General features: G+C 41.1%; 1 protein-coding gene across 1 annotated transcript in view; it reads left to right on the top strand.

Moving 5' to 3' along the window:
* Positions 1-15,000, top strand: part of LOC128017572 (neurexin-2-like) — a 341,885-nt gene that overhangs the window by 229,888 nt on the left and 96,997 nt on the right. The window contains exon 6 of the mRNA XM_052602977.1: positions 14,487-14,788. Within this exon, the coding sequence (XP_052458937.1) occupies positions 14,487-14,788 (302 nt within the window). The remainder of the gene's footprint in view (positions 1-14,486; positions 14,789-15,000) is intronic.

Genomic DNA, 15,000 nt, shown 5'->3' with positions numbered 1-15,000 from the left:
AGCGGAGGAATGACCTTTATCTTTGTAATTTAACATTATATGTTTGGATAATTTTTATCTCTTCTTAATGAGACACATTACTGGAGATGTAGAGTGATATTTACATCATTTTATGTCAGTGTCTGATCTACTGTTAGAAAGATCTCATTGATTTACATTACAAACATCAGAATTACATCATAGAAACATCAGCATCTGTAGCAAATTCATATTCTTGCTCAGTTTGAGTGTCTGAATGAATATGAGCTAGTTTTCTTCTATATTCTCACTATATCAGAATCTATGAGCCATAAAGGCCTGATGGATCAAATATGATGCAAAACAAAAACACATGCTTTTTTTATAATATGTTTGTCTATAAATTAAATACAATGTTAATTACACAAACACACATTTACTAGTGCTTACAGCAGATGGAAGCGGACGTTTGGTCATGATGAGGAATCTCATGTTCCTGTATCTTCCTAGATACAGTAATAGTTAAAGTCAGTGCAGGAGGAGTGTTTTCTCCTGCTGTGAAACACAATGGTATTTTTAGCACAAGGCTGGCGTGACTGTGTGTGTTGGTCAACAGAAGCGGATGGGAACAGATGGAGTGTCAGTGTTTGTCCCCGCAGGCCTCGCTCGTGTCTTATAGGACGCGTCTCGCTGTTATAAAGCGTCACAATCAGCCTCTCTCCTGCATTCTGATTGCTAATTAGTGCTTATTGGCTTCTTTTAAAATACAGCCTGACCTCTTTAAAGGCAATTGAAGGGGAAATGTGTTTTTAATGAGACTGAGAGTAGTTTAATGCCACTAGTTAGAGTCCAGACACTAGAGAGAAACTTCTTAGTTATTAATGCTTAAACCGGGAGAACACACTACACAAACACTTTATATTATTTAATCATTTATTTACTCATTTAGTCTGTATTTATTTGTTTATTTTTTTAATGCATATTTAATAAAATTTATTATTTTTTTTATTTAGTCAGTCTGACTTCGTTTGTTTATGTATTATTTATTTATTTATTTGGTCGGTTGGTTAATCTGCTTTAATTTTTATACATTTTTTGTCCGTGTTTACTTTTATTTATTTATGTTGCCTGTTTGTTTTTATTTAATTTATCTATTTTGTCTTTCTGTTTTTTTATTAATTTTTTAATTTGTCAGTTACATGTATTTACTCATGATGTCATTATTAAGAATCTGAGCATCATCTCTGTCATCTCTCTGTCTGATTTGATCTCATTTACATGTGATGATATTTGAGACAGATGATGTTCACCAAACGATGACACGACATATGAGAAACAGATCCTTCAGACTGAAATGAAATCGTACGCAAGCGAACTCTCTTCAGCTGAGACAACATGATAAAAGAGGAAAGATTAAAGTCATTGTGTTTCTTACAAAAGAGGCGAAAATCCAGATGAAAAGGAAGAGAATAAAACCCCAATGTTCTGAGAATGTTCTGTGCTCTTAAAACCCTGTCATTACAGCAGACCAATAACCGTCTCAGACAGATGGATGGGCCTTTCTTTACGACTCTCCGTTTGTTCGAGAAGTCCTCTCTTCTGTTCACCAAGACTGCATTTATTTGATCAACAGCTGTGTTCTTTATGAATCTCTGTTAAAGTGTCATTTATTTTTGTGTCACATGATCTTCAGAAATCAGAATAATATGATTATATACTGCTCAAGAAACCTGTGTGCCTCGGTATGTGTGTGTGTGTGTGTGTGTGTGTGTGTGAGAGAGAGAGTGTGTGTGTGTGAGAGTGTGTGTGTGTGTGTGTGTGTGAGAGAGAGAGTGTGTGTGTGCGTGTGTGAGAGTGTGTGAGAGTATGTGTGTGTGTGTGTGAGTGTGTGCAGGGGCGGAGTGGCAGTCGGGACGATCGGGACTTTTCGGTTGATAAATTTTCATGATCGGCCCATTATAAATTATTCATAACGGCCGTGAGAGTGGCCGGAGCGGGAGCGCTGTATTTCTCAGTTACCCCCCTAACCACTCATCTCATCTCTCCCGTCATATTCTTCATACAGAACTTTCATGGTCACAACAAACTAAACAAAAAACCAGTGTTTAATTCATTTGTTTGTTCTTAAATTAACATAGAATGGAGTAAAACCTCCTGGGAATGGGGAATTCGTTTATCCAATGAACCGATTGCAGGTCAGAAATGTAGGGAGATAATGAGCGCACCCTGCCCCCTCGTCTAATGACATGACCCAAAAATGACACACGCCAGACGCATAACATTTAACGATACCCCCATGGAAGGCAAGAAGAGAAAGGACAAAGGAGGGGCCGAAAAGGCCAGAATGAAGAAGAAGCAGATGCTGGAGGAGAATGCTTCAAAGTGCTCAAAAATTATGGATTTATTCCGAAATCAGGCGTCAACAGGTGAATTGACAGAAAAAACAGTGGCGCCGCTCAAGTATTAACGGACGTTATTGCTAGCCGCCCGTGAACTAGCACAAGCTAGTAAATGTTGGTAGCCTAATAATAATGACTAATTTACTTAGTGGTAGGTAGACAGTGGTGTGTGTATTATATATATCTGGCCATTAAAAACGCAACGTCAAGGAATTTGACGCTCCTTGCAGCTGAGAGAAGCCAGCTTCCATTGAAAATGAATGACTTCCGGTAACTTTGGAAGCGTTGTCAAGGTAGCAGTTTCACTGGATCTAAACAAATCAGTCTGACCATAGACCACGTGACCAGCAGCGGTGGCTTTCTTCATATATTTAAAATAATTTTGCAAGGGTTATGACGTTAGTAGTATATATTTTTTAGCATTTTTTTTTTTTTGAGAGTGTGTGTGTGAGTGTGTGCGTGTGTGTGTGTGTGTGCATGTGTGTGTGAGTGAGTGTGTGTGTGTGTGCGTGTGAGTGTGTGTGTGCGTGCATGCGTGTGTGTGTGTGTGTGTGTGTGTGTGTGTGTGTGTGTGTGTAGGGGAATCCTCTGTTGATCGTGGATGTTTGGTCATAAACTGTAAAGCGTCTCACTCGAGGATCAATCCCAGATTGTCTGTCACTCATTCATATTCATCAATCTCTCTCTTCTGTTTCATCATCAGGAGCATCTCCTCCGTCTCTCTGTGTTTCTTCTCATGCTGTCTTCCTTCAAGTGATGCTGTCGTGAGGAGCAAACTCAGTGGGACACGCTCTGACTCCTCTGAAGTGTGTTCGCAGGAATCACATGCTGCTGATTCAGAAACTGAACCTCTGTCCTCCTCCTGTCCTGCTTTCCTCTGTGGAACAGAAGGAGCATTCATGAAGACTGTGATCTGCAGTGAAGTGAGACTGAATCATTTCCGCTTCCAGAGATGATTCATAACAGTCATCCATATGGCTCTGTCCTATAATTGAAGTCATCTGAAGATGTACGATAGATTCGTTCTCTGAAAGCCTGCTGTAGCTCAGCATGATGGCTTCATGGAGTATTAAATGCCAGTTAATGAGTCATTTTAAGTCTGAGACTTTCAATGAATCAGTTGTCCTGGTTCACAAACCTGCTGCGAAAGATACATTTACAAATCGGACTTGATTCATGTGCAGTAGGTAACAGTCCACTGGAGGTGAATATTAAACAGCGATGATGTTCCTCGTAGGGCTGTAGTACTCGAGCCCGGTCCTGTGTTTGCACTCGGACTTGTCTCGGACTTGGCCATTGGAGTCGCCAAGTCCTCTAGTTGGTCTCGACCGAGTCCAGCAAAAATAAAATTAAATAAAAAATGTCTCCTTCAAAACAAAACCACATTTGCATGATTTCGTGACTGAAAACGTGTGGGAAACGCTAGACGCGCCGCTCTCCTTATTTCAGAAGCACTCTGTAATCTGCGCTCGCGCTCCAGTGGCGTCTGCTGTTGTTGGGCAACCATGAAACGCTCTCCATGATGACGCAGAAGTTTCAGCAAAGAATAAATGGATTTCCAGCACTAAACATCCCTTTCAGTAGCTCTGCTAATAGATTCATTTACAAATGGTTTTCCTTGTACAGCTATGATCATCTGTTTCTCCATCTTAGCTTTCAACCAGCTAATCAAGCTCTTACTAGACACACTAATCTTCCAGGTGTGTTAAGGCCAGTTGGAGCTAAACTTTTCAGGACATTGGCCATCCAGGATGTAGTTTGGAGACCCCTGTCCTAAAGAGTTTTTACTTTGCACATGCTTTTTGATCATTACAAATAATAATGTAAAATTATTTTCTTAGAATAGGAGATATGCTGTCTCTCGCATCACATTATCAGTAGTTTAGTATGTGGTCTTGAAGAGGACCCTTTTTTCTCTCATTTGGACTCGGTCTTGACTTGGACTCGAACCTCTTTGGGCTCAGTCTTGACTCGGTCTCGACTAGTCCTGGACTGGGACTTGACTACAGCTCTTGTTCCTCGCGAAGAAAAGACTGAAAAGCTTCAGTCCATGTTGATTTTTATTGACTGAAAACAGTAATTAGCACAATATTTTCTATTGTTCTACAGAAGAAGTCATATGTGTTTGAACGACATGAGGGAGCATTGAATGATTTCTGGGTGAACTGTACCTTTAAGAGTGAATCATTTAGATTCATAAAGGTCTAAGTCACTGGCGTCAATCTGCTTGTGATAAACCTGGAAACTGAGACGTCTCTGCTCATCTGTGTCTCTCTTGGACAGATGGGATCATTAGGCATTTTCAGATTAATTACTTAATCTAGGACACCTCCAGGATTGCTTCTGTACCAACATATATACAATATATTAATCTATAAAGAGGAAAGGACAGTTATTACACCATTGCTTCCAGTCCTGATCAGTGAGTCGTTTGAATCATTGACTGAGACGATTCTTTCTAAACAAAGCTCTGAATACCCCCCCCCCCCCCCCCCAATATAGATGTATTCTTTCGCTGCCTTTGATACCCCACATAGACCACTGTGTTTGATGACATTCACATTAAGGCAGTATTGTCTGTATTTTGCTGTAATAGTCTCTCTCTCACACACACACACACACACACACACGAGCACATAAACACGTGCATAAGTGCTCAGTCAACAGCAGCAGTGTCATATTAGTCTTCGGTGTGCGGCTCTTTTGCGCACTGAGGGGTAAAATTGAAAAGCTGTGTTAGATGTTGAACAAACAGCAGCCGGTGGTTGTGTCCAGCGGAGCTCGGAGACGTAAGCGTCTCTATTCTTCAGCAGACGCAGACGGTTAAACACACTTCAGGAGAGATTGTATTACTGCGCGTCCTTTAGCTGACATGCTAACACACGCCATCAACTCCGTGCTCATGAACACCGCCAGGTTTCTCAAAACCACTGACTTATACAGGTGCTTGTGTGCCTGGATGTGGAAAGACAAAGGAAGACTTATTTCCACCACATAATTAATCAAAAAGATAATTGTGTATTTTTATCTCACAACCTTTGTTTTTTCCTCGCAGCTTTGTGTTTGTCATAACTCAGACCAAGTCTTCAGGTTACGGCTGTGAGAAATAAACTGAACTGCAATGTATAGACTAAGAATTGTGAGGTAAAAAGTCAAAACTAGCCTCTTTCCATTGTTTTATTCCAGTGTTAGGAGAGTAAATGATGACAGTATGATGATTTTGGCTGATTAATCAGTGTAAATCAGTGTGAATGCAGAACTGTCAGAGATTCAGTGAGAACTGATACAGCTGCGCTACATGATGCATTCTGAAAGCATTTAAATGAGCTCATCTCATTAAAGTTAAAGACTAAAATACAAGCGTACAGAGGGGAGCGAAAGATGAAACGTGGGAATGGAGAAGAAAGAGAGAATGAAGCAGGTGCATTTGTGACAGAACACAGCGTTACCACGGCAACAAGCAATTAAACCTCCTTCAGAGAGCGACCAGCACATGAAGAGCTTGACCCTCACACACACACACACACTCGCGCACACACACACACACACACACACTCTCGCGCGCACAGACACACACACACACACACACACACACTCTCTCTCTCTCTCTCTCTCACACACACACACACACACACACACACACAGTTTTATTGTCAGTTGTAAATTTGAAATACTATAATATTTAGCACTAGACATATTCAATAAACAACAAACGACTTATTTCATACATACAGAGCTTTGATGTTAGTTTATAAAAGTCGTTTTTCCTTTAATGATAAGGAACATAAGAAACAGAAGTGAGTGAAGAGAAGCATGCAGCAGATTCCACAGATCATTATACTTCTACTGGTAAAACTGAACACATCAGACAATATTGACAACACTGTGTCTAATATGAAAGAGTATTAACCACCTTATTGAACAGATGTATAAATCAATATTCCCGTTTGCAGTCGTGGTTTGTGGGAAAAGCAGCACTCTCGCTGTGTGATAATGCTAAACTATATGATGTGATATAAAGAAAAGAGAGTGTTTCCCCTAGTATCCTTGAGACTGGTATCGTTCTACCAGACTCTGTCACACACTCGGCATCATGATGAGCAGAAGAAGAAGAAGCACAGCTCCAGACAGGTGCCGCCTAAACACATGCTACTACTCTTTCATTAACTGCAACACATTGTAGGATTTATACATATTATACACACACACACACACACACACACACACACATATATATATATATATATAGGTAAGATAGGATGTATACAAATAGTGGACACACATACACATTTATATATATATATATACAGTATTGTTCAAAATAATAGCAGTACAATGTGACTAACCAGAATAATCAAGGTTTTTAGTATATTTTTTATTGCTACGTGGCAAACAAGTTACCAGTAGGTTCAGTAGATTCTCAGAAAACAAATGAGACCCAGCATTCATGATATGCACGCTCTTAAGTCTGTGCAATTGGGCAATTAGTTGAAAGGGGTGTGTTCAAAAAAATAGCAGTGTCTACCTTTGACTGTACAAACTCAAAACTATTTTGTACAAACATTTTTTTTTTCTGGGATTTAGCAATCCTGTGAATCACTAAACTAATATTTAGTTGTATGACCACAGTTTTTTAAAACTGCTTGACATCTGTGTGGCATGGAGTCAACCAACTTGTGGCACCTCTCAGCTGTTATTCCACTCCATGATTCTTTAACAACATTCCACAATTCATTCACATTTCTTGGTTTTGCTTCAGAAACAGCATTTTTGATATCACCCCACAAGTTCTCAATTGGATTAAGGTCTGGAGATTGGGCTGGCCACTCCATAACATTAATTTTGTTGGTTTGGAACCAAGACTTTGCCCGTTTACTAGTGTGTTTTGGGTCATTGTCTTGTTGAAACAACCATTTCAAGGGCATGTCCTCTTCAGCATAGGGCAACATGACCTCTTCAAGTATTTTAACATATGCAAACTGATCCATGATCCCTGGTATGCGATAAATAGGCCCAACACCATAGTAGGAGAAACATGCCCATATCATGATGCTTGCACCTCCATGCTTCACTGTCTTCACTGTGTACTGTGGCTTGAATTCAGAGTTTGGGGGTCGTCTCACAAACTGCCTGTGGCCCTTGGACCCAAAAAGAACAATTTTACTCTCATCAGTCCACAAAATGTTCCTCCATTTCTCTTTAGGCCAGTTGATGTGTTCTTTGGCAAATTGTAACCTCTTCTGCACATGCCTTTTTTTTAACAGAGGGACTTTGCGGGGGATTCTTGAAAATAGATTAGCTTCACACAGACGTCTTCTAACTGTCACAGTACTTACAGGTAACTCCAGACTGTCTTTGATCATCCTGGAGGTGATCATTGGCTGAGCCTTTGCCATTCTGGTTATTCTTCTATCCATTTTGATGGTTGTCTTCCGTTTTCTTCCACGTCTCTCTGGTTTTGCTCTCCATTTTAAGGCATTGGAGATCATTTTAGCTGAACAGCCTATCATTTTTTGCACCTCTTTATAGGTTTTCCCCTCTCTAATCAACTTTTTAATCAAAGTACGCTGTTCTTCTGAACAATGTCTTGAACGACCCATTTTCCTCAGCTTTCAAATGCATGTTCAACAAGTGTTGGCTTCATCCTTAAATAGGGTCCACCTGATTCACACCTGTTTCTTCACAAAATTGATGACCTCAGTGATTGAATGCCACACTGCTATTTTTTTGAACACATCCCTTTCAACTAATTCAACTAATTGCCCAATTGCACAGCCTTAAGAGCGTGCATATCATGAATGCTGGGTCTTGTTTGTTTTCTGAGAATCTACTGAACCTACTGGTAACTTGTTTGCCACGTAGCAATAAAAAAATATACGAAAAACCTTGATTATTCTGGTTAGTCACATTGTACTGCTATTATTTTGAACAATACTGTATATATATATATGTGTGTGTGTGTGTGTGTGTGTGTGTGTGTGTGTGTGTGTGTGTGTGTGTGTGTGTGTGCAGCAGATATAAAAATATAGAAGATTGTCAATTTCAGAGGCACCACAGAAAGAGAGATGAGTCAAAGAGAGATGATTTGTTTCACGCTGAAAGAGAATGAAAGAGAGATATGGAGCATTTGATGAGTTTTCTCTAAACACTGAAACACTGATCAATCAAACTGTCTGCGGCATTTTTCACTCTTTCCTTCTTAAAGAAAGAAATTCTTTGTCATTTAAACGCATCAGTGTGTGTGTGTGTGTGTGTGTGTGTCCGTGTGATGAATGAAACCATGATCAGAAGATCTCTTTCTTCTCTCATTATTTGGTCAGACTGACAAAGGCTCTGCCATTAATACACCAAACTGGATTTAGAACAAGGACGTCAGTAAGTTTATTTCTTGTGGCAGAATTGCTCTTTCACCAGTATAGAGTGAGAGCTGTGCTCGTGTGGATGTCTCAGTGATTCAGCTGAGCATAACATCATCACTGCAGTAATTATTTTGCTGTAATGAACTGCCACAGATCAGATAGCAATCATGTTAATGACACATTCATCATCCAATCACATTGCTAACTCTTCAGCACTCCACCCAATCACATTATCCTCCTTAGAGTGTAGGTCCCACCTCTTCTGTTTTGCTTTAGCTGATTTGAGTTGCATCTGCAGACAGAGAGATGGAAAGAGAGTTTCCCATTTCCAGATCAGTTCTTCTGAGTAAGAATTAATGCGTGTCCGCAGACAGACAGACGGACAGACAGACGGACGGACGGAGAGCATGAAGGTCATCTGTGGGCTGTAAAGAGGAAGACTAATGGAGGTTGAAGCCCTGGAACACACAGGAAGAGCTTTAGAGTGACACTGCCATCAGACACACAGACAGACAGACAGACAGAGAGACAGACAGACAGACAGACAGACAGACAGAGAGACAGACAGACAGACAGAGAGACAGACAGACAGAGACACAGACAGACAGACAGACAGAGAGACAGACAGACAGACAGACAGAGAGACAGACAGACAGACAGAGACACAGACAGACAGACAGAGAGACAGACAGACAGACAGACAGAGAGACAGACAGACAGACAGACAGACAGACAGAGACACAGACAGACAGACAGAGAGACAGACAGACAGACAGAGAGACAGACAGACAGAGACACAGACAGACAGACAGACAGAGAGACAGACAGACAGACAGACAGAGAGACAGACAGACAGACAGAGACACAGACAGACAGACAGAGAGACAGACAGACAGACAGACAGAGAGACAGACAGACAGACAGACAGACAGACAGACAGAGACACAGACAGACAGACAGACAGAGAGACAGACAGACAGACAGAGAGACAGACAGACAGACAGACAGACAGACAGACAGACAGACAGAGACACAGACAGACAGACAGAGAGACAGACAGACAGACAGACAGAGAGACAGACAGACAGACAGACAGAGAGACAGACAGACAGACAGAGACACAGACAGACAGACAGAGAGACAGACAGACAGACAGACAGACAGGCAGACAGACAGACAGACAGAGACACAGACAGACAGACAGACAGAGAGACAGACAGACAGAGAGACAGACAGACAGACAGACAGACAGACAGACAGAGACACAGACAGACAGACAGAGAGACAGACAGACAGACAGAGAGACAGACAGACAGACAGACAGACAGAGAGACAGACAGACAGACAGACAGACAGAGACACAGACAGACAGAGAGACAGACAGACAGACAGAGAGACAGACAGACAGACAGAGAGACAGACAGACAGACAGACAGAGACACAGACAGACAGACAGAGAGACAGACAGACAGACAGAGAGACAGACAGACAGACAGACAGACAGAGAGACAGACAGAGAGACAGACAGACAGACAGACAGACAGACAGACAGACAGAGAGACAGACAGAGGCTTTAGCGAGACGCTCTGGAGCACCGGGATCAGCCTGCATTAAAGCTCACAGGTGCAGCGATAACACACAGATATCTATATATATTATTATGTGCTGGTCATATCAGTTACTAAATAAATAGACAATTGTGATAGAGAATAAGAAGCTGACGTCTGATTTCTCCAGTGGTCATATTTACCATGTTTACTATGGTAACGCTAATGTTTATCGTCTTTTGCATCGCTTATAAATGATTCTGCCTTGTTTAGTGATTATAATCGGATCAAGTTATTTCGAACACTCGCTACTGTCTAAGAGTGATTTTTGAGCTCAACTTATTAAAACATTTATTTAATACTGGTGTTAAAGCTGTTATCTTTCTGAAATTATCTGCAAATTTCACAACATGCCCTTAGAACAGTTAAAATTACACATACCTCAGAATCAACATCAGTAACACAGGAAACTTTACCAAGGCTGTGAACGACCTGAGAGACAAGGCACGAAGAGCTTTCTACACAATCAAGAAAAATATAAAAACTTGACATCCCAATTGGAATCTAGCTAAAAATAATCTGTTATAATAATCCGTTATAAATAATCTGTTATAAATAATCAGTTATAGAACCAATCACACTCTGTGGATGTGAGGTCTGGGGTCCACTCACAAACCAAACACCCAATAGAGACTCTGCAGGCAGAATACTGTAAAAATATTATCTGTGTACAACGAAAACTCCACACAATGCTGTACCCAATGATAATAAAAAAATATATAAAATAAAAAAGCTATTAAATTCCATGCGCACCTAAAAAGCAGTCATACTGAGACCCTCCACCATAAAGCCTTAAACTACCAAGAACTGAACCCTTCAGACCTTCAGACAGCTGCTCTCAGAACTGACTTTGCAATCAAGTCAAAGATATCGCTGTAGATGAAGTGACCCCAACTAAGCAAGCCAGAGGCGACAGCGGCAAGGAACCGAAACTCCATCGGTGACAGAATGGAGAAAAAAACCTTGGGAGAAACCAGGCTCAGTTGGGGTCAGTTCTCCTCTGACCAGACGAAACCAGTAGTTCAATTCCAGACTGCAGCAAAGTCAGATTGTGCAGAAGAATCATCTGTTTCCTGTGGTCTTGTCCTGGTGGTCCTCTGAGACAAGGTCTTTACAGGGGATCTGTATCTGGGCTCTAGTTGTCCTGGTCTCCGCTGTCTTTCAGGGCAGTAGAGGTCCTTTCTAGGTGCTGATCCACCATCTGGTCTGGATACGTACTGGATCCGGGCGACTGCAGTGACCCTCTGATCTGGACACAGACTGGATCTGGTGTCTACGGTGACCTCGGAATAAGAGAGAAACACTAATATTAGCGTAGATGCCATTCTTCTGATGATGTAGCAAGTACATCGGGTGTTATGTGAAGTGTTCCCGGTTCCGGTTTACCTAATTAATGCAGCCTAAAAATCCTTTAACGGATTTGGATATTAAAAGCATATTAGTATGTTATGTGTATGCCAGGTTAAAGAGATGGGTCTTTAATCTAGATTTAAACTGCAAGAGTGTGTCTGCCTCCCGAACAATGTTATTCCAGAGTTTAGACGCCAAATAGGAAAAGGATCTGCCGCCCGCAGTTGATTTTGATATTCTAGGTATTATCAAATTGACTGAGTTTTGAGAACGTAGCGGACGTAGAGGATTATAATGTAAAAGGAGCTCATTCAAATACTGAGGTGCAAAACCATTCAGGGCTTTATAAGTAATGAGCAATATTTTACATCTATACGATGTTTGATAGGGAGCCAGTGCAGTGTGGACAGGACCGGGCTAATATGGTCATACTTCCTGGTTCTAGTAAGAACTCTTGCTGCTGCATTTTGGACTAGCTGTAGTTTGTTTACTAAGCGTGCAGAACAACCACCCAATAAAGCATTACAATAATCTAACCTTGAGGTCCTAAATGCATGGATTAACATTTCTGCATTTGACATTGAGAGCATAGGCCGTAATTTAGATATATTTTTGAGATGGAAAAATGCAGTTTTACAAATGCTAGAAACGTGGCTTTCTAAGGAAAGATTGCGATCAAGTAGCACACCTAGGTTCCTAACTGATGATGGAGAATTGACAGAGCAGCCATCAAGTCTTAGACAGTGTTCTAGGTTATTACAAGCAGAGCTTTTAGGTCCTATAATTAACACCTCTGTTTTTTTCAAAAATGACTCGTCATGCAGTTTTTTATAACGACTATGCATTCCATTAGTTTTTCAAATTGGTGTGTTTCACCGGGCCGCGAAGAAATATAGAGCTGAGTATCATCAGCATAACAGTGAAAGCTAACACCATGTTTCCTGATGATATCTCCCAAGGGTAACATATAAAGCGTGAATAGTAGCGGCCCTAGTACTGAGCCTTGAGGTACTCCATACTGCACTTGTGATCGATATGATACATCTTCAGCCACTGCTGCGAACTGATGGCGGTCATATAAGTACGATTTAAACCATGCTAATGCAGTCTCAGTACTATGATACGGTCTAAATCCTGACTGGAAATCCTCATAGATACCATTTTTCTCTAAGAAAGAATATAATTGTGAGGAGACCACCTTTTCTAGTATCTTGGACAGAAAAGGGAGATTCGAGATTGATCTATAATTAACTAGTTCTTTGGGGTCAAGTTGTGGTTTTTTGATGAGAGGCTTAATAACAAAAGCAACAGCTCAGCAAAGTCAATTGGGATGCTATCTGTCTCTAAACAGAGAAAATACCTAAACTAAGCTCTAACCTGGCTGCAAGGTACGTCAAGTCCTGCCATGATGAAAGAACAAGCAGAAGCAGAAGAAAACACTGTACAACACACACACAATCTGACATGACAGGACCCCATCCTTCTCCTGTCTTTTCTTTAGAATGTTTATTAGTACTTTTGTTTTACGGTATACAGATATATAGACTATACAGTATATGCTATATACTTTTATCTCTTCTATCTTTTCTATCTCTTTAACTCTTATGTATATTTGTGTTAAATGTCCATTAGTGTAAAGACACTTTTTTTACCATGCCAATAAAGCTACTTGAATCTGAAAGAGAGAGAGAGAGAGAGAGAGAGACAGACAGAGAGAGAGAGAGAGAGAGAGAGTTGAAATTGCTTCAGGCATTATCTGTATTTGTAACATTTTTATTTATTTAATTTGGTAAGGACAGATTTGTGTGTGTGTGTGTGTGTGTGTGTGTGTGTGTGTGTGTGTGTGTGTGTGTGTGTAGTTTAGATGTGCTCTACATCTTAAGGAAACACCCCAGGGCAAATTAATTAAGAAAACTGAAACAAATCACTAAAGCATTAAATTATTTGTAGGATTCTCAGAATCGGCGGCATGACATAGTCCAGTAAGCTTTTACATGAAAGCTCAGAAGAGCTGTGGCATATGAACCTGAATTAAGCCAAAAATTAAAACATTAATGCGCTGCTGTGGTTTAGTGGTTAAAGATCTGGGCCGACTTCCAAAATATTGTAAGTTTGAACTCTTTAAATTCTTCTGAAACACTGTTTTGTGCCCTTGAGCGGAGCACTTGACCTCGGGTTTCTCTGGGAGGAATGAACCTGTGGGAAATTATGATGTAAGTCACTTCGGATGAAGGCTTCTGCAGAGGAGTAAATGTAGATACTGCTACTCTGGGCTTTTTACTGCAGACTTCAGTTCATCTGCTCTTCTCATGAGGATTGTTACATTTGCAAAGTGCACTTGTGAATACGGCAATCCCGTTTTCCTGAAGCCAAACATGACGTGTTCTGATATAGCGTCTTCAGGATGCTCGAGTCATGAAAAATACACCAGTGGAAACTTTAAAAAAACTGTTTATTCTTGAGAGCTGCATGTTTCCCGGGAGAGCGTCTGCGGTCGGTGTGGTGGGGAATAGGAGTTTGGCTCTGAGGCTTACTCTCACAAGTATTCAACACAGAACAAATGCATGCAAAGCTAATAAATATCAAGCTAAATTGTACATACGAGTTGCATTGAGTCTACGAAGCAATGTGGGAGTCTCTTAGAATAAATAAAGTTAATTTAAGCACATTCTGCTGTAAAGACTCCAGAGCACCAACGTTTTCATAGCAGGATTTTTCCAAAGTGCCTCCAGTGTGATGCAGCACACAATAACGCTGCTGGATGACGTACATCAATTGGTCAAAATACTCATGTTCTTTCTCTCTCTCTTCAGGGAAAGAAGAATCGGTGGCCACCTTCAAGGGGAACGAGTTCTTCTGTTACGATCTGTCTATGACTCCCATCCAGAGCAGCACGGATGAGATCACGCTGTCCTTCCGAACGCTCCAGCGTAACGGCCTGATGCTTCACACCGGGAAATCTGCAGACTACGTCAACCTGTCTCTGAAGAGCGGAGCCGTGTGGCTCGTCATCAACCTGGGCTCCGGCGCCTTCGAGGCGCTCGTGGAACCGGTGAACGGGAAGTTTAACGACAATGCTTGGCACGATGTTAAAGTCACGCGAAACCTGCGACAGGTAAGATTGAATGCTCACTCTGTTATAGCTGTAGGCTTGCATGCTGCTCTCTAACAGATGTGCTGAATGTTGGGAATCACTTTTGAAAAGGCTGGAAAAGTTTAAACGACAGCCCATAATCCCCGGTGCTTCCCGACAGCTGCAGTGTGATTCCTGACAGGTCTGGGAGCAGCGCTGTGTGTTTTCTTGTTAGACCTGATCCAGACTGATAC

This window comes from Carassius gibelio, chromosome A7, assembly GCF_023724105.1.
Source record: "Carassius gibelio isolate Cgi1373 ecotype wild population from Czech Republic chromosome A7, carGib1.2-hapl.c, whole genome shotgun sequence".
NCBI lineage: Eukaryota > Metazoa > Chordata > Actinopteri > Cypriniformes > Cyprinidae > Carassius > Carassius gibelio.
Note: the sequence above shows the minus strand (reverse complement) of the source record. Positions and strands in the feature narration are given on the sequence as shown.